This window comes from Pseudochaenichthys georgianus, chromosome 5, assembly GCF_902827115.2.
Source record: "Pseudochaenichthys georgianus chromosome 5, fPseGeo1.2, whole genome shotgun sequence".
NCBI lineage: Eukaryota > Metazoa > Chordata > Actinopteri > Perciformes > Channichthyidae > Pseudochaenichthys > Pseudochaenichthys georgianus.
The window spans coordinates 34,450,946-34,473,949 of NC_047507.1; the positions used below are offsets into that span (position 1 = coordinate 34,450,946).

General features: G+C 41.6%; 1 protein-coding gene across 1 annotated transcript in view; it reads left to right on the forward strand.

Annotated features, from left to right (window-relative positions):
- Window positions 1-23,004, forward strand: part of stab1 (stabilin 1) — a 134,425-nt gene that overhangs the window by 94,305 nt on the left and 17,116 nt on the right. The window contains exons 63-67 of the mRNA XM_034083428.1: window positions 18,414-18,579; window positions 19,196-19,302; window positions 20,304-20,423; window positions 21,397-21,531; window positions 21,915-22,019. Coding sequence (XP_033939319.1) covers window positions 18,414-18,579; window positions 19,196-19,302; window positions 20,304-20,423; window positions 21,397-21,531; window positions 21,915-22,019 — 633 coding nt within the window. The remainder of the gene's footprint in view (window positions 1-18,413; window positions 18,580-19,195; window positions 19,303-20,303; window positions 20,424-21,396; window positions 21,532-21,914; window positions 22,020-23,004) is intronic.

Here is a 23,004-nt window from a genome sequence, read left to right on the forward strand (position 1 = left end):
ACTTGGTTGGATCGGGTGAAAACATTATAATAACTATTTTTATGAAAACGTAATTAATTTTTATGACTTTTACTCAAACAGAATAATAATAATAATAATCAAGTAGATGACATAAATGCAAAGTGCTCATAAAAGACATTTCTAGGGTTTGAGATATCCTGGCCTGAGAAAGTCCAAAACTAACTGGCATTTACTGCATAGACAACCATTTCTCTGGGTGTATACCTAATCAAACAATCAATCAATCAACCAATCAATCAATCAATCAATCAATCAATCAATCAATCAATCAATCAATCAATCAATCAATGTTTATTTATATAGCCCAATATCACAAATGTTACATTTGTCTCAGTGGACTTCACAGTTTCTACAGAATATCAGTATGACAATACGACACCCTCTGTCCTTAGACCCTCTGTCCTTAGACCCTCTGTCCTTAGACCCTCACATCGTACAAGGAAAAACTTCCAGAGAAAACCCACAGTTTAAAGGGAAAATGGGAGAAACCTCAGGGAGAGCAACAGAGGAGGGATCCCTCTCCCAGGACGGACAGACGTGCAATAGATGCCGTGTGTAAATTGAAAAGATAATACATTTGCAACATAGGTAGTCCAAATGTGTGTCCAAATGTGTGTATAATGGCTTGGCTTCACAAAACGTTCTCAAAATTATTCTACCGTTGAGCAAAGACAGTGAAATCATGTTCCACTTTCCTATAAACATTTAAAAAAGACATTTGTATTTTCAGAAAAACATTTTACATAGAGTATTTTTTGTTCATGGCTAACATTTTGGAATGAATGGTATTTAGTTTTGCCTCTTAAGCTTGCTATTTCCCAGTCTGTTTTATTAATATCTTCTTGAATATCTATTCGTCATATCTGCCTTTATATGATTCCTTTTCAGAAAACACAAATGTCCCATTGAAGAAGGATACTAGTCCACCTCCAGTTAGATATGTTATTTTGTGTGACTGGCGAAGCTTACTTATCTAATCTTATTTCTTTCTTCCGCCACACATGTTGTCACGCTACTTTTCCGGCAGCGTTGACACAAAACTCACAAAAAATACATCAAAACGTGCGGAATTACCGGGATTGGGTTGCTCTAGAGATTCGCCCAGCCATTTTCACGCAAATCGCAGAAAACTGCGATCATTTGCCCCATAGGATTGAATAGGAAATCCATTTGAACAGAGCTCAAAAACACCCCACTTTGACCCCATACAGATTCTGCATACTTTAACGTAGAGCAAGAATTACAAGTTTAAACGGTTCTCGAGAGACTTTATTAGACTAATTGGATATCTTTTGATAGCTAGTACGGTTCTCACATAGTCGCAGCTTACGTTTTGAGAAAATGTCACACTGTTTCACATTTTATAATGGGTGTGTATGCGAGAGCTCGTTAAGACTTAAGACCCGGACACACCGACCCGATTTTGGCCGTCGATAGATGTCGATAGATGTCTGGCCGTAGATGAGCGTCCTGTCGCCCTACTCACATTGGTGTGTCCCGCACCGTTGTGTCTTTTCGGCCGTGCCGACACCTTCCACCACCGATTCGACATGTTGAATCGGGAGGCTGTCGGCTAAAGGCCGTCGGCCAGCCAAAGAAATCACTCTGATTGGCTGTTCAGCTTAGCAAATCAGTGCATGAGACGCAAAACGGAAGTGAGCCCCGTGAGCTTCTCGCTGTAGAGTGAAAATGTAGAGTGTTGTTTGTTTGTATCACGCAGTCTGTTCTTCTTCTCTCGGTGTATCACGCAGTCTGTCTTCCGCATGGATGTATAAGAAGATACAGCGTCGGAGGCAGGGTCTCGTTCTTTCCTATATATTTCCATATTTGTCCTATGGTGCATGAGGACAAAATGGCCCAACTTTTCAGAGAGCGAAACGTCACAGATTACCCATCATGCCTGGCTGTCAGAGCAGAAAAACCCGTATGTGCAACACAGTCTCACTCCCTGACGGCCACCGTGTTACGGCCACCGCGTTACGGCCGCGCCGTGCCGTTCACAGAGATTGCGGCCACTCTAGTCAATGGGTGCTAATTCCACCACACGCAGCGCGTTACGGCTCAGAAGCGTCCCAGAAGCGTCTCGGCGCAGGGCTCCTCTAAAATTAGGATGAATCCTATTTTTGACGCGACACAGCTGTAAGGTAATGTTGGGCAGGCAGGAAGTGGAACGGTCAGAGCATTCGGGCCAGGCCCATCCCCCACATATACACATTTTGCAGACCCCTCTCCTTCATCACAACACCTTCACTACGACACGCACAATGGACGATGAGGTTTTCATTATGGAAGTGGAAAAACACACTGTTTTATACGATGTAACCAATGCTTTTTACAAGGACAACATCAGAAAGGACAAGGCCTGGTTTTTAATCGCTAGAGTTTGTGGAGTGGAAGGTAACAACTACATATTAATGTTTTAAAGTGAATTAATACTTGTAGGGGGTGCACCCACAACTGGCTCCTTCTCCTCCCCCCATCCCCCCGTAGTCTTTCAAGTAGGAGAATAAATGCCAGCATTCTCCTCCGGTTTACAGGCACTGTAAATGATATATATAGAATAATTATGATGATGAATACATTTTTTTACCACTAAAATACAGCAACACATCTTTGATTCATGTAGTTTATAACTGGACTATTACAATTATTATTAACTGTGTCTGTAGTCTACAACACAACAAAATAGGCAATAACAACAATAAACACAATTTAAAAAGACACAAAAATAAACCATTTAACTACGTAGCCTACTTACTTTCTTGTCGAAGTACAAATGTCCAGGATGCCCAAATCAATAACAAAACTGCGAGCCTGCATGCGCTTCTGGAACGCGCCCGGTGGGTTATGACGCTAGAGTAACGCGACGCAGACAGACCCGGTGGAAACTAGGGGTGAGTCTGGTGGTTTTAGTCCAGATGCTGCGGTACCGCCTGCTGCCAGACGGCAGCAGACAGAACAGTTTGTGGCTGGGGTGATGGGGGTCTTTTTATAATCCTGAGGGCTTTCTTTAAGGTTAACCTGGTATTTTTACTCTACTACATTTATTTTAGTTACTTTACAGATTTGGATTAATGATGTGAAATATAAACAAACCCGGTGGGTTATGACGCTAGAGGAGGTCGGACCAAAACCGCGGCGCAGCCGTAATGCGACGCAGACGGACCCGGTGGAAACTAGGGGTGAGTCTGGTGGTTTTAGTCCAGATGCTGCGCTACCGCCTGCCAGACGGCAGCAGACAGAACAGTTTATGTCTGGGGTGATTTTATAATCCTGAGGGCTTCCTTTAAGGTTAACCTGGTATTTTTACTCCACTACATTTATTTTAATTACTTTACAGATTTGGATTAATGATGTGAAATATAAACAACCCTTAAATCAGACTTTAGTTACACCTGAGTAAAATTCAGTGAAGGTGATTGTCAAGTGCCAACAATCAGGAGAGATATTTGATAGTGGGTGCTTGAGAAGACTAAACATTTATCTGCAGATCTCTATAAAGTATATTCATTACTCTTTATTCTCTAATCGTTAATTAAAGACTGTATATAATGGCTATTTTGCACATCCCTTTCAAGATTTTCTAAGGTTTATTCACATATCATACACAACTACGGTGTAGTTATGCAATGAATGAAAAACTTGGGTCACAGGCTCCTCAACAGTGCATTACAAGACATCTATCAATATGTGTGTATACTTCCACTATTAAACCGTATTCTGCACATTTCTTATTCTATCTACATACATCTTATAAGAGTATAATAAATATGTATAATATCGGTTAATATAAGTGCTTCCACATAGTTAACTTTTTAATATCAGGCACTAAACTGTTTTATTGTAGAGATCACTTACAGTATCTTCTTGATATTTTCTATTCTATATTTATATCATTGACCTTCTACTTTCCCACTATTTTGTATTTAAATGTTTTCATCAAAATATATAACATATTCAAAAGTGCTTTACAAAAATGAAAGACATTAAGAAAAAGGCATTTTAAAACAGTCATTAAAAAGCAATACAATCTACCTGCATTGCAATTACTCGTGTAATAACGTGCTTTAAACAGCAGTGGCGAACCGTCAGGGCCTTCAAGGTATTCAGAGAATACCCTGGAACACTCAGATAAAACAAAAAAAAAATCGATTTAATTATATAAATAAAATGTCTATAAAATTAATAAATGAGAATCGTATCTGTGTTGTTGATCTGTAATATTACAGTGTTACGTTGATTTGTTTGTCCTTCTCGGACCATGCACTACGCATTTCAGTGGTTTTGTGATAGAAAAGAAAGCAACCAATCAGATCTTGCTCTGGGTTGAATATCCTTCAACCAAGGTATTCTACATCCTTGATAGAATGCCCTGGCAGTTGCACTGAATGAGCGCGTACGTTTGGACTGACAGTTTGATCAACCAATCATATATTGATTTGTAGCCAATGGGCGTATTCTTTCAGAGTTCCCCTCGGTTCCAGGGTACTCTAGATTCTAGAAGGCCCGCTAGTTAACTGGCTCGAGACAGAGAATCTAGAACGAATGTGACGAAGCAATTCATGCCGTTTTATTGTTTTTAACGTTGAAATAACAAGTGCAACAGGTGAAGATGAAGTTGTTGCAGAATTGTTGTGAGTACCCTTTTCAAGACGACAATTCAGTGAAAAGACGGACATTATAATGCCGCGGCGGCGGGGGGTGGGTGTGTCTACAGAAGGTCCAGTTGTGATAGACACGGTTCTCCACTTTAACTGCCGCCGACATGGACCGATGCGGTGCTTGCCTGAGCGTCAAATACCGCCGCCGATGGGAATACATTGCAATCAGTTGAAAGCTCTTTGCGTCCGGTTATGAAGCTGAAGGAGACTCTGCGTGTCACAACTGCACGCCAAAGGACCCTGACCAAGCGTCACTATTGGACTATCAGGGAGTGAGAGTATGTTGGTATCAATCAATCAATCAATCAATCAATCAATCAATCAATCAATCAATCAATCAATAGGATACGGCTGTAATAGGCCTAACGCCTTTTAGTCGCTCATAAATAAATGAGTAGATCACTGATTCTTTATTTACTATGGATGCTGGCAACAGTCACATAGTCCAAAGTGAAGGTGATGTTTGACCAGTAGTGGTCGAGGCGGCATTTGAGACAGTTAACCATCTTGGATGTGACAACGCTTTCTGGCAGATCATTCCACAAGTCAACCACACGCAGGCTGAAAAAGTTGCGGCGGATAGCCAGTCTTGAGTACTGTTTCTTCAACTTGAGGCAGTGTCCACGAGTCCTGGTGTTATAATCTCGTTGTAGTGGGCATGATGTTTTGTAGATGTTGTGGAGATATTTGAAAACTTCGATCATATCTCCCCTCGCCCTTCTATAATACATACTCGGGATTTTAAGACTTTGCAGTCGTTCTTGATATGGTAGGTCCTTTAGTTCTGGAACCAGCTTCGTTGCCCTTCTCTGTATTTTCTCGATGAGCTCAGCATCCTTTTTGTACATGTCCTTTTCATTCTGAGTCTCGGATAGGTTTATAGTGTTTGAATTATCACCCAGTGACATCACGGACTGATACGAAAATTGTAGTACCGCCGTTTGGACACATCGAATATTTTCATCAGAGTCCGGCGCACTTCCTGGGGGCTTGGTCTTCCAGTTGTTGCCTCTTTTGAATGACGAATACACACTACCGCCGCCATGCGCAGTTCGTACGTGCTACTTGGCCGTCGGCTGAAGTCTTTGCGGTGTGTTCCAGTGCGACTGTTGGCCAAGACGCAGGAGAAGTGAGGCGGCACAACAGTCGTGTTCCGTCGGGACGTGTTCTTTGGTGTCAGTTTGGTGTGTAGGCCCCTTTAGAGTGACATCACTATTATTAATAATAATAATATTAATACATTTGATTTATATAGCACACTTTAAAAACAATGTAATCTCAAGGTGCTTCACAAAGCTATAAGGAGAAAATAATAAAACAAATAAAATAAAAAGATATCTAAAGGAGCATATTGAATAAAATATGGTAATATAAAAAATAAAAGGTTAAGAGCATAAAAGGTTTAAAATAAAAATAAATAAATAAAGTAAAGGACAGTCAGTAAAATGCGGTGCGGAACAGGTGGCTCTTGAGGCATTTCCTAAAAACTTAGAGTGATGCCGAGGTCCGTATGTTCTCTGGAAGCTGATTCCACAGATGTGGACCCAGGGAGGAGAAAGCACGGTCTCCCATGCTGACCAGTTTTGTCCGCGGAACAGCCAGGAGATTGGAGCTGGCTGACCTGAGTGTGCGTGAGGTATGTGAATGTTTTCTGGTTAGCAGTTCCTGTAGGTGGGTGGGGCCAGTGTGGTTGATGGCATTGAAGACCATTATGAGGAGCCAGAAGAGTGAGTGAAGGATAGGGGCCCAGCTAGAAATGTTTGGTTATAAAAACATTCTGAGAATGTTACGTTCATTGTTCTAGGAATGTTTTCAGCGGGAAGTTTTCTTTTGGTTCCCAGAACGTTCTTCTGAAAGGTAGGATAACGGTCTCTAAAAACATTCTTAAAATGTTTTTGATAACATTGTTAGAACATTATGCCCTACTGTTCTTAAAACGTTTTCAGCTGCAAGTTAAAAAAATGTATGTTGCCAGAATGTTATTATTTTAGAGAAGGATAACATTCTTTATGTTTAAAACATTATGCAAATGTTCTGTGGTAACAATTTACTAAAATATGTTTACATTATTAGAACATAAAGACATAATATTCCTGTAATTGTTCAACTGAAAATTCCTGGGTAACTGGACTGACCACTGTGGCCATTAGGATGATTTTGATAGTTTATTTAACTATTGGAATTTGACTATTAACATATGTACAAGGATGACTCGGAATCAGCTGGTGAGCGTAACATTTGTTTATTAGAAAAGGGGAGCTGGGAGTGGAGGTTGGTTATGGCGGCAGTGGGAAACAGTTGTTCCAGGGTGGGTAGAGAGGCCTGGCTGGTCTTGGGAGTGTGGAAGGCCTTGGGTCCTCCTGGGAGAGACACAAAAATGAGTGTGAGGCAAAAGCAGGCAAAGTTGTCAAAGAATATGTTGGCAAAAAGCTAGAGCGGCACGCAACAATCTGGCAGGGGTGAGTGCAGGCTGCAGGCTTTCATAGTGTGGCTGATGAGCAGGTTGCAGGTGTGGTTGATTGGAGATTGCTCCCAGCTGTGTCGAGCAGACCAGAAAGCAGGTGGGGGGAGAGAGAGACACACAGTAGAAACAAACACATACAAACACTAACAGGGGTTTAAGGGACGGGCAGTGATAGTCGGTCCGTTCTTCTATATGTCTGTCTTTGGTTTTCTAAGTGTTATTCGATCTATATGACAATAGAGATATGTGCATAAACAACAAAAACACTTGGGGTATAATGTTCGAACAATGTTATCACCAAACATTTTAAGAATGTTTTTAGAGAACGTTATCCTACCTTTCAGAAGTACATTCGAGGAACCACAATAAAACTTCTCGATGAAACCATTCCTAGAACAATGAATGGTAACATTCTCAGAATGTTTTTAGAACCAACGATGTCTAGCACGGAACTCATAACATGCCTACGCAAACATGCAATATCATGAATTACGTGCTTGTTTTGTTTTTAAAAAGGAAAATGTGGTGACATCAGATTTTTTTTAAACATCCAAGTTTGTTTTTTTAAAGCCCAATACAAATAAATCTGACGTTGACCATGACCGTGTTAATATTTCGCATCACAGGAACGTTTTATAAAAAAAGAATAACCTCCTGAAAACATTATCCAAATGTTGCTTTCAAAATGTTCTTCTTTGGTTATCATGTAAGATTGAGAGACCGTTTTATAAAGAACATCTTTAATGTGTTACCCAACAACATCCAAAACACATCCTTAGAATGTTGCAGGCAAAACGTTCCACCTTTGTTAACATATCACATGAAAGGAACATTTTATAAAAAAACTTTCTGTCATCTCAGGCCTTAATAACATCCTCAAAACATCCCCTGAATGTTGCAGTTAAAACGTTATGTCTTAGTTAACCTTAAACCTTATAGAAACATTATTTGAAAAAATAAACATCCTAAAAAGGTTCTTTGAACATCAGATTAAAACGTTTCTTTAAAACCTTATTAGAACCAATAGGTAACATTAGCCAAAGTTGTGAGAATGTTGCCCGCTAGCTGGGGGTGATTTGCTCTGATTTGCGTGTTTTTGTGAGTAGCCGGGCGGAACAGTTTTGTACATATTGCAGTCTCTGCGTGTTTTTTGTTGGAATGCCTGCAAGCAGAGAATTGCAGTAGTCAATGCGGGAGGTGATGAAGGCATGGACCAGTGTTTCTGCATCCGGTTTGTTGAGGGAGTGATTTTGGAGATGTTCCTCAGGTGGTAGTATGAGGCTTGGCAGACCGTCTTAATGTGTGCTTGGAATGAAAGGGATGAGTCCAGTTTCACATCTAGGCTCGTTACAAGTGGGGAGAGGGGAATGGAGTGGCCATTGATGCTGATATGAGGGATATCGGTTTTTTGTGTTTGATGTGGTGTTCCAATCAGAATGGCCTCTGATTTGCTGCCATTTAGGCCCCAGCCACACAAGGACGATAACGGTCATATCTGCTACAGTTCTCCATCATATAGACCACACGAGGCCGACAAGAAAATGCATGAAACGATAACGGGTCCCAAGGTGGGTAGATCTGCGAACAAAACGCTCTGGGGGGGCAAATGGCTCTGTGTTTACGCCTATACGATAATTTCCTGATAACATTGAAGCAATAGCCCCGCCTCTCCCACCTCTCCTGCTCTGAGATCAGCTGCTGGGCTGTCAGAAGAGGGGGAGGAAAAGAGAGGCTCTGTTTTTTATTCTTATATTATTATATAGAGTTGTAACAAAGAAGATCTCTGACCGGCACTTTTCGAAAACATTTCGAAAACATTTCGGAAGATTTAAACTTTAACGGACACGTTGACCGGCGGAAAAAAATCGAACTGAAACTCTGCCGCACGGTCCCCTCGTCCCATGGAAGAGGCGGAGAGGTGGGTGTTTTTCATCTGCTGGTGGCAAACCGGAGAGATTTACGTTTCTGGTGCCTATTGCGTGTGGACGGAATACTTTTTTGATATCGATTTCGGTCCGTTTGCGTTATCATCCTCGTGTGGCTCCAGCCTTAGTTGGAGGAAGTTGTTGCTTATCCAGTGGTATATGTGTTCCAGGCATCTTGAGACTTTTGAAAGTGCCAGATGTTTATCTGGGGCAGTTTGGAAATAAATCTGTGTGTCATCGGCATTTGTGTGGAAGTTGATGTTATGGCTCCTCAGTATTTGTCCCAGGGGCAACATGTAAATTAAAAAGAGCAGTGGCCCAAGGACTGACCCTTGGGGTACACCAGAGTTGACATAGTGTGTGTCGGAGGTGCTTTTCCCAAGACGGACATATTACTGTCTTCCTGTGAGGTACGAGTGGAAAAAGTCCAGAGCCTTGCCAATGATTCCCACCTCCTGGAGTCGCCGACACATGATGCGATGCTCAACAGTGTCAAATGCTGCACTTTTGTCCAACAAGATGAGTAGGCTTGTGGAACCAGAGTCAGCCGCCATCAGCAGGTCATTTCGAACCCTGACCAGAGCTGTTTCAGTGCTGTGAGCTGGTCTAAAACCAGACTGGAAGGTTTCATAGAGCTCATGAGTGTGGAGATGTTCGTGAAGCTGAAGGGCAACAACTTTCTCCAGAACTTTAGCTAAAAAAGGCAGGTTTGAGATGGGGCGGTAGTTTGAGAGTACCTCAGGATCCAGGTTGTGCTTCTTCAGGACAGGTCTGATGGCTGCCAGTTTGAGGGAGGGGGGAACCTCACCACTCAACAGGGATTTGTTTATTATGATGGTTGCAGTTGGAATAATGGATGGAGAGCAGGCTTTCAGTAGGGAGGTGGGGATAGGATCAAGGGCGCAGCTAGATGAGGTCATTGCTGAGATGATTTTTTAAAGCTCAGCTTTCGTGACCTCCGTGAAGCAGTTAAGGGTTGGTGCATTTGACGGAGCAAGTACAGGATGTTGGGGAAAGACAGGTTATTTTTTGGAGGCTTTGGCGATGTTAAGCCTGATGTTTTCAATTTTTGTTTTAAAAAGTTCCATAAAGCGGTTGCAGTCATCAGTTGTAGGAGTGGTTGATGAGGGATCACTAGGCTTGAGCAACCGATGTATTGTGGAGAATAGGTGCTTGGGTTTGTTATGATTTGTCTCAATCAAATTGGAGTAGTAGGCTGACTTGGTTGCTCTCTATGCCGAGGAATAGTCCTTCTGCTGATCTCTAAAAGAGAGCAGATGAACAGTTAGGCCATTTTGCCTATATCTGCGCTCAATCTTCCGACGATCTGATTGTTGCGCTCTGAGCTGGTCAGTGTACCATGGGGCAGAGCGATGGAAAGACACCACTCGGGTTATTTAAGGTGCCAGCCTGTCTAGGCACTCATGCAGGGTGTTATTATACCGGTGCACATGCTCTTCAAGTGAGAGTGCAGCATGGGGCTTGGATAGGGCAGAGGAGAGGGCAGACGTTAGCTGAATATGGTCTACTGTATGTCCTTGGTCTTACAGAAGGTTATGGTACATTTTTTGCCAGGATCCAATGACATGACATCCAGCAGCACCATCCGGTGGTCAGACATGCCAAGCTCAAGAATGTGGGTTTTGGTAACCGTGACATCACCAGTGATGGCAATATCAAGGGTGTGGCCATGTTTATGAGTAGGCTCTTGTATATGTTGGGTAAGAGGGAGACAGTCCAGGAGGTTGAGGAAGTCTGTGGCCAGTGAGCACTTAGGGGCATCAACATGAATCCCTAGGATAACCAGCCTGGTGAAAGTAGGGCATATAGTTGTGAGTAGGCTTGAGAAGTCTGAGATGAAGGTTTTATTTGCCTTTGGTGGTCTATAGATAGAGACGATTAGTAGGGGTTCTGGAGCTAGGTATTTAACAGCTAGACACTCAAATGATAGCAGATCAGGAACCTGGATTTCAGCCATGCCAAAAGTTTCCCGATAAATAAGCGCTAGCCCGCCACCACGCCCAGAGTTGCGTGCTTTCTCAAAGTATTTATATCCTAGAGGTGTAGCCTCATTTAAGGAGAGATAGTCACTATTGTTATGCCAAGTTTCACTAAGACATAAAAAGTCAATGTTATTATCTCCAACAAATTCATTTAAAACAAGTGATTTGTTTGTGAGAGACTGTATGTTTAGGGAGGCAAGTTTGACAGACTTCAGCAGTTGGGAGGGGAGTGTGTGTTTTTTGAGGAAGAAGTGATGTATATTAGTGATATGAGCGGCATCACTCTGATGACGCAGTTGATACATGCCGGCGCATCCTGCAGTCCACAGTGAAGGAATGGCGCTCCCAGAGTAAACAAACCGGCGTCTGGAACCTCTGTGGATATAGCGTGGGCGTTGGACAGGGCCATGGACTTTATTGTCATAGGAATATCCTGAAGGGTCCGTGGTGGTAGTATATTCCGTTTTTGATGCCGTGGCAAGTCGAGCACCGAAGGCTAGCAGGTTGTTGGTGACTGAGCTACCTAGGTGGCTAGCAGTCACCGATAGGCAGCAGTCTCGGCAAAGGCATGTCGCACCAGGACAGCAAGACAACAGGGCAAGGCTGTCAGTCTGTCGCCAAAGATGCAGGCACTGGTGCTTTAGCCGAAGCAGAAGGAAACCGGCAGTGGCTAAAGATCCAGCAATGTCACCGGAGTTGTAGCAGGACGCCGAAGGACAAGTGGAATTAGCAGTAGGTGGCTAACTGTAACCCTAACCCTACCCCTACCCCTACCCTTCACACCAGATACTGACTGGTTTTCGGACCCCCCCAGACCCCCCCAATAAAGCAAAAATGCACGTTTCAGAGTGGCCTTTTATTGTGGCCAGCCTAAGGCACACCTGTGCAATAATCATGCTGTCTAATCAGCATCTTGATATGCCACAACTGTGAGGTGGGATGGATTATCTCGGCAAAGGAGATGTGCTCACTATCACAGATTTTTTCAGATTTGTGAACAATATTTGAGAGAAATGGTTATTTTGTGTATATAGAAAATGTTTTAGATCTTTGAGTTAATCTCATGAAAAATGAGAGCAAAAACAAAAGTGTTGCGTTTATATTTTTGTTCAGTGTATATGTTTAGTAGCTTGTGGAAGTGCGCTCCAAAATATGTGTTGATCTTGTTTATTGGTATTTATTATTTTTGATATTATTTATTTAAATGTAAATATAAATGTATCATTTATTTTATTTATTTTTGTATTGGTTTTTCAGTTGAATTATACGTTCAGGGTATTCAACAGTTAAAAAGATACTGTTCAAATTATTATTTGTATTTGTTTTAAAGTTCAATAAATGGATATTTTCAAAGTCAATGAATAATCGTATTTAATAATTGTGATATCAATTATTGACCAAAATAATCGTGATTATGATTTTTGCCATAATCAAGCAGTCCTACAATATTGTCAATACATTCTCTGACAGGCTGTCTCTCGTGCACTGGCAGGGCGTTGCTGTGGAAACACTTTGATCTTTGAACACACCTGTCAGTCGTTAACTAAATCCAGTTGTAATCTAAAGATGTTCAGAAACGATGCAGGAATGTGGTACAAGAATCTCAAAACGTAATAGATAAACAGTTAAAATAGTCAGCTAAAAGTGAGCTAAAATTAATGGATATTCAATTTCAAACCTTTATTTAACCAGGTGGCCCTATCGATCTCTTTTTCAAGGGAGACCTGCAGCAAGTACAACATGAAACAGAAAACAACAGAAAACAATAAAGGACATCATACATCATATTTACATACCTATCGGCGTTGACAAGTACCACCATTATCAAAGAGCATTTCACCTATCCAGGCTTTAAAAACATGCAGTGGAACCAATTTGCTCAGTTTCAAATCTGCAGACTGTTCCAAGCAAGAGGAGCTGTGCACATAAAAGCTTTCGTACCTAAGGCAGTCCTTGCACTTGGCACATGTAACAAAACCACATCATGTGATCTCAGGCAATAGCTACCTGCAACTCTCTGTGTGATCAGAGAGCAGATATAAGATGGGAGTTTCCCCAACATGGCTTTATATATGAACATGTACCAATGACTGAGCCTCCGTACAGTAAGTGAAAGCCAGCCTGCCCTGCCATACATTACATTACATTACATTACATTTCATTTAGCTGACGCTTTTATCCAAAGCGACGTACAATAAGTGCGTTCGACCAACAAAATACAAACTTGAAGAAAACAGAATCATATAAGTACATCAGGTTTCCTAGAGCAAAAACATTTCAAGTGCTACTCAACTGGCTTTAGATAAGCCAGTCCTTTATAAGTGCTTTGTTAATAGTTCTATCGCTCGAAGTGGAGTCGAAAGAGATGAGTTTTCAGTCTGCGCCGAAAGGTGTGTAAGCTATCTGCTGTCCTGATGTCAATGGGGAGCTCATTCCACCATTTTGGAGCCAGGATAGCAAACCCACGTATTTTTGCTGATGGGAACTTGGGTCCCCTTCGCAGCGAGGGTGCAGCGAGCTGTTGGTTGATGCAGAGCGGAGTGCACGTGCTGGGGTGTACGGTTTAACCATGTCCTGGATGTAGGAAGGGCCAGATCCATTCGCAGCATGGTACGCAAGTACCATTGTCTTGAAGTGGATTCTAGCAGTTATCGGAAGCCAGTGAAGGCAGCGGAGGAGCGGCGTGGTGTGGGAGAATTTAGGAAGGTTGAAGACCAGGCGAGCAGCTGCATTCTGGATGAGCTGCAGAGGTCGGATGGCACATGCAGGTAGACCAGCCAGGAGGGAGTTGCAGTAGTCTAGGCGTGAGCTGACGAGAGCCTGGACCACAACCTGCGTGGCTTTCTGGGTCAGCTGGGGATGCATCCTCCTGATGTTGTAAAGCGTGTATCTGCAGCAGCGGGTTGTAGCAGCGATGTTTGCAGTGAAGGACAGGTTGTTATCTAGGATCACACCCAGATTCCTTGCAGTCTGAGTCGGGGAAACAACAGAGGTGCCGATGTTGATTGTTAGGTCAAGAGTGGGACAATCTTTTCCCGGAAGGAAATTAAAGTTAACCCTAGCAGTCAGTTAGTTCAGTTTAAAGGTTTCAGTCAAATTACTTGTCACAAGTTTCTGCCTAACAGATACTGTAGCGGTTTTGAGATTTAAAATCACAATTTCAGTCAGATCAACTACAGAGCATTTATACAGAGTACACACACTGAAACAGAGAAGTCTAAAAACAGAATGTTACTCACACAATTCTAGAAGTCACCAGTTGTTATCCTGTTAAAATCGAGTTGCACACTGCCCATACAGGGTAAGTGCTTTACAATTTGTAACAAATCTCAGCGCACTCTGATAGGCGGCATCTAACTTGTTCAGGTCAGGTGCATTCATATAAATCAGATCAAGTCCAGCACAGGTAAAAAGGTCACAGAGACTTTTCCTGGCCTCAAGTGAGAAACAGGAACCTAGCTTCAACCTCAGCTTTTTAAGCAGATTATCAACATGACGTTTAAAAGAGAGGCAATCATCAAGCTAGATACCAAGGTATTTATAACAGGCAACCACTTCAAGTATTTTTCTTTGCGCAGTAACAATATCCGAAGCGGTCTCTGGTCTCTTTTTAGCTTTTGAAAATAGCATTACCTTAGTTGTATCAACATTTAACCTATTGTGAGTTTGTAAAATTGCACAATATAAATCTATTTTAGTATACCTCAACAATGGAATTATGATCAGTAGAAATGGCCATGACATGGGACCGTTAACAACAGCCTCCATAATGGAGGGACCTACACAATACATCACGGTTTCGTCCGCACAAAAATGTAAAGTTGCTCCATCCACATTTTGACCTAAGCTGTTGATATAGATGGAGAAAAGTGGACCTAAAACTGAACCTTGTGGTACACCATTAGTGATGTTTAACCACTCAGAAGACAGCCCATCAAAATGAACACATTGGGACCTTTCAGAGAGGTAGTTCACAAACCACCCCACTGCATGGCTGGATATGCCAATACTGGCCAGCCTCTGCTTCAAGATATGATGATAGACGGTATTGAACGCTTTGGAAAGATCAATAAACAGAGCTGCACAACTCTGCTTATTATCTAAAATACTCGTAATGTCATTCACCACTTTCATTGTCGTACTGATGGTGCTATGTTGCTTTCTGAAGCCTGACTGATGTTTAGACAGGATGTCCTTTTTACATAAAAACTCCTTTACCTGTTCACTCACTAGGCTTTCAAGAACCTTAGCTAGAACTGATAATTTAGAGATGGGCCTATTATTATTTAATAAAGTGGCCTCCCCTCCTTTTAGTAAAGGCAAGACATAAGCTGACTTCTATTTTTGGAATTGTGTTCGTGCTGAGGGAGAGGTTAAAAAGAGAAGTAAGAGGTGGTGCAATAAAATCTGCAGCTATCTTTAAAAAGAAAGGTTCTACGTTCAGTGTTTCCCACAGATTTGAAATATACTTGGGGGGGGTGGTGTTAGCGCGCGGGGGGGGGGGGGGGGGGGTTGAGGTGACGTGCAACAACATTAACATGAACCTTTCTGTTGGTCGCTTGTTAGCAGACCCTTCACACGATGGCAGAGCGAGCAGGTACAGGCAGGGCCCATAGTGATAGCCCTATAGTTTAAATATACTACCCACAAATAAACATATGGTCATGGGTTACTATTTAAAAAAAAAATGGTAAATGTATTTAGGAACCTATCCATGTGATTTTAAGTGGGGGTGGACCTCAAATCCTCTATCGGGGTCCGGGGGCATGCTCCCCCAGTACGATTTTTTTTTAAATGTTGGAGTTAAATGCATCAATCTGGTGCACTTTGAGGGGTAAATAAAGAGACTAGATATATGGGAACACCTATATGAAACAGAACTGTATACATTTCAATAATCATAAAATCAGGGCCATAACCAATAATATATCCAATATGAAAAAACACTGACACCCTCAATTGGAAATATGTGTTTACATAAATGGTGACCAAACCGTTTGAGACACACTGAGAACTTAGACTAAGTTAACTATCTAAACACTCCTTTACCTCACCTGAGCTGAGGTTATCCCGAGCTTGAATGACACACAGAGACCAATCAAGGGCTTTGATTTATGATCTGTATGACAGTGGCCATGTCGGCAGGCCACATCCTGTAGACAGCCAGTCACCCTGTGTGAGGCAGGCCACTTAACAGGCCAGGCCATCGGGAAACCCCCCGGTCCTCCCGATGGCCAGTACGGGACTGGGTACAGGAGGCGTAGAGTGAGGGATCGTTGTCCACAAGTTAATCGATCGCAGATGGCATCGTGGTCACGGACGAATAAAAATTATGATATAAAAAAAACCTAAATGACTCGCGAAATATACTTGGGCCGCCGTCCCAGTATAGTCTATGTGTGGGAAACCCTGACGTTGTCTGGGCCAGCCGGTTTCTTAGGATCTAACTTGTAAATAGTAAAAGGTAAAAACTGAAGGGGTTTTCCAAACCACATTGTTCAGAGTCACTGACTGTGGTGTTCACAGAAGCAGAGTTGCAAAATGCTCATTAAAACAATTTAACATAGTAACCCTGTCCGATATAGTGCCAGATGCTGTGGTAAGGCAAGGAGCTCATTACGGATTTCACCGGTGGATATAGATTTAATGGCTTTCCAAAATGTTCTAGGATTATTCAGGTTTTTTGTGGTAACTGACATATAATACTTTGACTTAGCACTTTTGATTTGTGAAGTGAAGCTATTTCTTAGCTGCCTAAAATGAAGCCAGTCTACCTCTGAGCCTGATTGCCTAGCCTTTGCCCAGGCCTTGTTTCTCTCATGCAGGAGACTAGACAGTTCAGCAGAAAACCAAGGATTATCTCGTCCCTTCAATCTAAATGTACGCAGGGGTGCATGTCTATCTATCATTTCCATAAAACCAAGATAAAAATAAGACCATGCAGTTTCAACATCATCAAACAGATCGGTTTTTCCTCAATCAAAACCAAACAGGTCATGTACAAAACCCTGCTCCACAAAATGTTTTATGTCTCTCTTAATGATAATGCGAGGTTTACTCTTTTGGACTTTTGTGTCCCTAATTGTGGCTACAACACAGTGATCACTCACATCATTTACAAATACTCCCACAGATGAGTATTTATGGGGAACATTAGTTAAAATGAGATCAATTAAGTAGGATTTACTAGGGGACTTAATATTAGGGTGAGTAGGACTGTCTACAATCTGTGTAACACATAATGAAATACAAAGGTTTTTAAAATCCTCTGACACTGTAGTTAACCAGTCCCAGTTAAAATCGCCAAGTAGCACTATTTCCTTGTAGTCAAGATGAGATAAAAGATTTGCCAACGAAGACTAAGAGGCGCTTTCACACCAAGTACTTTGCCGTACTTAGTTCCCAGTACTTAGTTTATCAGAACTCTTTAGTTCTGATGAACTAAAGAGCAGATCGCGTTCACACCGGAATAAGTCCCTGAGGGAGGATTAGGCAAATGAAGCCACTGACGTCACTTCTTCTTCTGCTTTGGGTTTACTGGCAGGCCGCAAACAACTTCACGGCGTATACTGCCACCCGAAGTCCCCGGCCGGAAGTACCCGGAGTTGGGGACCTTCCGAGTAAATCGCTCCTCCTGTTTTTGTTTGTGTTGCCATAAGTTAGTCTCTCTCCGTTGGTGCGCTGGGCTAATGCTAATGCTAATAATGCTAATGCCAGAAAATACAATGGCGGCTTCACAAAACTTTTCTGAGGTTTACGCGGCGTGGTTTGCAATCCGCCCAGCCAATCAGAAATGGGAACCTTTTTCTCACATGAAAGTACCTGCTCTCTAGCAGGGACTAAAAAGGGGGTGAAAAGGTTCTCATGAACTAAGTTCTAGTTCCGATTTGTTTTGGTGTGAACGCAACATTTCAAGAACTATCGGAACTATACTGGGAAAAGTACTCCGGTGTGAAAGCGCCTCTTGACTGCTGAGGGGGGTCTTTAACAGCCCACCACCATGACCTGTTGGCCCTTTGCCACTTCAATATTCAAGGCTAAACATTTGAGTTGCTTACTAATTGATTTGGAAACCAACGTGGTTACACAAAACGTATTCTTCACATAAATGGCAACGCCATTAACAATACAACTTATGCTATTAGTAATTACTCAGCGGGGGTAATGTTAGCATCGGGACGCGCACCCAAGTTTCAGTCACATAGTCAAAATGTCTCTGAATTTTGTAGTTGTAGACGTTGCTTTATACTGATAATACTGAAGTATACTTTTCAGCAGTGCATGCCGGTACTTGTGATGCACCATTTATCCGGCAGTTGTCGTTCTTCTTCTCTGACAGCTGGGGATGCATCTGTGCGTGGCCGGCTGGATGGAGGGGGGGAAGGTGGGATACCCGATACGCTTCCCCTCGGTCAAGTGTGGAGACAACCACGTGGGCCTGGTTAATTATAAAGAACCTGTGGACCAGAGCAGCATGTACGATGCCTACTGCTTCAGGCTCAAAGGTACTGCGGCAGCACAGTCTGTTTTCGGACAGAGGAAGATGTTTTTTAATCACCCCAGATTTCAGCTCCTAAACGGCATATGTTGCTTTAGTTTGTTTTTGTTTAGTCTGCTGCAGCATCACAAAACCCCTTGTCTATTCTGGTGATGACTCAGACACACATTTATAATTCGGGACGAATATTTTCATTACTCATTCTGTCACTTATCTCTTTATACTACTGGTCATACTCTTTCGTCTTTAAGGGTTGTTGGTGGCATTTTATCATTTTAACATTTGATTAAAATAGATTTGATTTATTGACTTTATTGTAATATAATTATAAATCCAACATATCTGATTTTGTCAGGTACATAAGAATAATGTCAATAATTTCATAAAATAGGAAAAAAGGTAATCAGAATGAAATTATGAAACAGAAACTTTTGTTTCAAAATGTGTAAATCCTCACATTTCAGAATTTGGAACCACAAAATGTTTTTGTTTCAGAATGTTTGCTTATATAAGTCTCTGTGCCTTAACAAATGGATAAGTTGAAACAGTTTCACCACCAATTGCATTAATTTCAAATGTAAGGGTTCCTTTGCTGAAATAAACTTGTGTGTGTGTGTTGGCAGATGTTTCGTGTGTGTGTCCTGCCGATTACATTGGAAACGGAGACTTCTGTAATGGCGTCCTGACCAGCGTCCTTGCATCCTACAGCAACTTCTCTATCTTTTACAAGGTAAATGTGAATGTGCTTTATTTAAACATCATTGTTTCAAGCACAGTATTGTGCTTGCATGATCGACAACCTCATTCAAATTTCACCATCAAGGACTCATGCGCCAGCTGTTTACAGCTTTTAAGCTGACTAAAAGAATCCAATCATATTCATGCAGGTGTCTTTTAATGATGCTACTTAGCGGCCTCTATGAATATCATTCACCATTATCTGTGGTTAAACACAGGCTTTATCTTGTGTTACTTTGTATGTTTTGTTTTATCTGCGCACAAACAGCTGCACTTACATGATACTCGGTAAAACTGCCGTTGCCGTTCTGTTTCTATGAACAGTGTTACCGCCCAGGTTTAAGTGCTACTCTCGGTGTCACGCACTGCTCGACTTTTTTGCAGATCGCTACTCTCGAAGTTCAAATTATTTCAACTTTAACAGTTGACCTTTCGAATGGCAACAAATCAGATGAAAGCTGTAGTGGCAAAAGCTAGCAGGGGAAGTAACCATAGAAACGAAAACAACTAGCTGTTTTCACCCCAAGGCTCTGTGCCCAACCTCACCTTACCAAAGAGAAAATCCTGTATCGTTTGAATGCAGAAATTAAGCACTGGTTGTCTCTCTAGTTTCGAGCTGTGTTAATGTGTTAAGAGTTAGGAGTGATTCGTCTCTATTTTCTCACAACTTCTACACTTCCATTGTTGGAATCGAAAGTGGAATTTTTTAAATCATACATAGTGACTTTAACGACCGCAATTGGAAATGGAACATACCAAAATTAAAAAAAATGTGCTGGCCTAGGATCAATATTTTGACTCCCAAATCCGACAAGAACAGATCAACACATCAAAATACAAACTATAATCTCTGTGGTCCTTGCTGGTCGAGAGGGGTTCTGATGAGCAAATCACATTATCATCTTAATGCATAAATACCTTTTGACTTGGATTTAAAGTTTTAACTACAAATAACTTCACATTCCTCTCTTTCTTTCTCCTCCCTTTGTGTAGTTGTTGTTGGACTATAGCGGCTCGTCTACGGAGGGCAAACAGCTCGTTGACTTTATGTCTCACAGGAAGTCTGAGGTCACGCTGTTTGTTCCTCATAATGCCGGCTTTGCTCCAAACCAGGTGATGTACCCTTCAATAACAATAATAATAACTATACCTAAATGCATTTCAAATACCGACATCAGGTACCCTTTTAAGTTAACTTGTTTTAATGATTTGGAGTTTATATAATGCTCAAAGAAGGCAGGTGTATTTTATATTTATATCTAACTGTATATCAACATTTAATAATGAACAATTAGACATTTACAAAAGCAGGATAGAAACATACTTAAAGGTAGGGTAGGTAATTCACTTCAGAAACACTTTTTGTTATATTCCATGGAATGCTCTTAACATCCCGATAGCAATGAATAAATTAAATGCTTTGACAATAAATATATACAAATATTTCATCTGTGGAAGCCGTGGCGCTGCAAAAAGCAAGACCAATCATTTTAGCCGGCCCGGCTAAAATAACTGGATGGCCTACCTGCCTGTCAGCCTTCCATCTCGTGCACAAACTTATCTCGTGCCCTCATTGGTCATGTGCGCGTTCATGTGTGTTGGAGGAGGGGCTCTGTAAGGAAGTCTGAAGGAAGGGGTAGATTTTTTCAGTTGTGTATTTTCAAATTCTAGCGCACTAGAGCTGGTTTCTCCATTCTTACCTACCCTACCTTTAACTGAATTAAAAAAGATAAAACATTTAACACATTTATTTGTTAACTTTTAGGAAATAGTTACAGTAGTAATAGGTAATAAAGTTGTTATATCTAAGAGCAATTAAAATGAAGTGTAGACATATTATATTTACAATATTTTTATTACAATATTTAGTATTATTTAGTCGACTATTGATCACTCCGTTAACATTGGAGCGTAGAGAGCACAGTTATTTAAAACAAATGTTTTGATTGTGTTTTGTCACTGTGTTTCATTTGATATGATATGATTATCTGATGAAAATGTTTTCGGTAAATGATTCAAACAGAGGACATGGACTGCAGAGATTTTTTAAATGTGTGTGTGCGTGCGTGTGTTTCTCTGTGTGTAGACTCTGTCTGGTAGAGATCTTGAGTATCACATCTCAGCCAATCACAGCAGACGACCATTTAAGGATCTGAAGCACCAAGAAGTCATTGTATCCAGACTTGGGTTCAATCTGAATGTTACCTATGGAAAAAATGAGGTGAGAAACACACATACAACACAATATGATGATAAGACAATAGAGCTTCACAAAAACAAAGATATTCTAATATGTTAGATAAGAAGCTAATAAAATTAATTTACGATACATGATACAGGTTGAGCGTATTTAGAGTTTAATATTATCCCTCTAAACATTAAAGTACTTTTTTCCCCCATTTGAAGTTGTGTTGTGCTTCTTTGCAATGTTTTTTTTTCAAAATAAATTGGATTTGCAATATATAAATAAATAATATATTGTGAAGCCAGTTTCTTTGGTTCAGGTTAGTTTTGGATTGAGCTTTAAGATATTGTTTTCAGAGATATTTTATCAACATTTGTTTATTGATTTGTGTCTTTGGCTTTCTAATGATTTCCCCTTAGAGCTTTAAGATGGTGAACAAGCGGCTGCTGGTGGGGTGGGACATTCTTGCTGTAAATGGGATTATCCACATCATCGAGTCCCCACTGACAGCGCCCCCTGCACCTGTAAGTTATAATGGTTTATCCCAAAGCTGTCATCATGCAGCAAGGTTTTTTATTGGAGTACATTCACCAAAGTAAAGCATAGATATGAGTCATAAATAGACAAGAATAACAAAAAAGCTACTTTTAAATGCCTCCACCTGTCGAAAGAAGAGAAAATGTTAAAAACAAATGTGAAAAAAGTAACTACCGTAATTTTCTGACTATAAGGCGCACCTGAATATAAGCCGCAGCAGCTAAATTGAATGATGTGTACATATATAAGCCGCACGGGACTATGAGCCGCAGGTGTTTTAATGTTTAATTACCATATGTAAGGGTTCGTGCACAGAGGGGATTGTCGGGAAAGAGATGGCTGTTTGAGGAAGCTCTCAAAACCAACAAACTCCTCTTCGTCACTGTCGGTATCGAACAGCCTCTGAAGGGCCTCAGCTGTGGCGGCATCCTCCTCTTCATCACGCAGCAGTCCAGCCTTTCGGAACCCGTTGGTGATCGTGGATGTTTTGACACTCCTCCACGCTGTCAGGATCCAATCGCAAACTTGAGCGAAAGTTGCTTTTCGCATGCGACCAGTTTTGGTGAATGATTTATCGCCGCTCGTCATCCACGCCTCCCAATGAACACGTAGTGCCACTTTGAACGCACAATTGACACTGATGTCGAGTGGCTGCAGATGCTTCGTTTGTTTTCCATAATGAGGGTTTGTGCATGAAAACTTCCTTTGCACAAACTGTCTCGCTCTCATTCTGTCTCTCTTACCACTCTCGGTTCCACTTTTACTTTTGCACGCTACCTGTCTCACTCTTTTCCGGCCTCCAGCTTTTCCTGCTGGAGCCCGCCGCTTAAAGGTGGGGGGCGAGGACCGGCCATAGAGCCCATAGAGTTAAAGGTGGTGGACTGTAACCTGTAAAATCCATAGATTTAGGAGGTCCCCTAGTGGCCGTTAGCTGTAAAAATCCATAGCTTAGCCGCACCGTTATATAAGCCG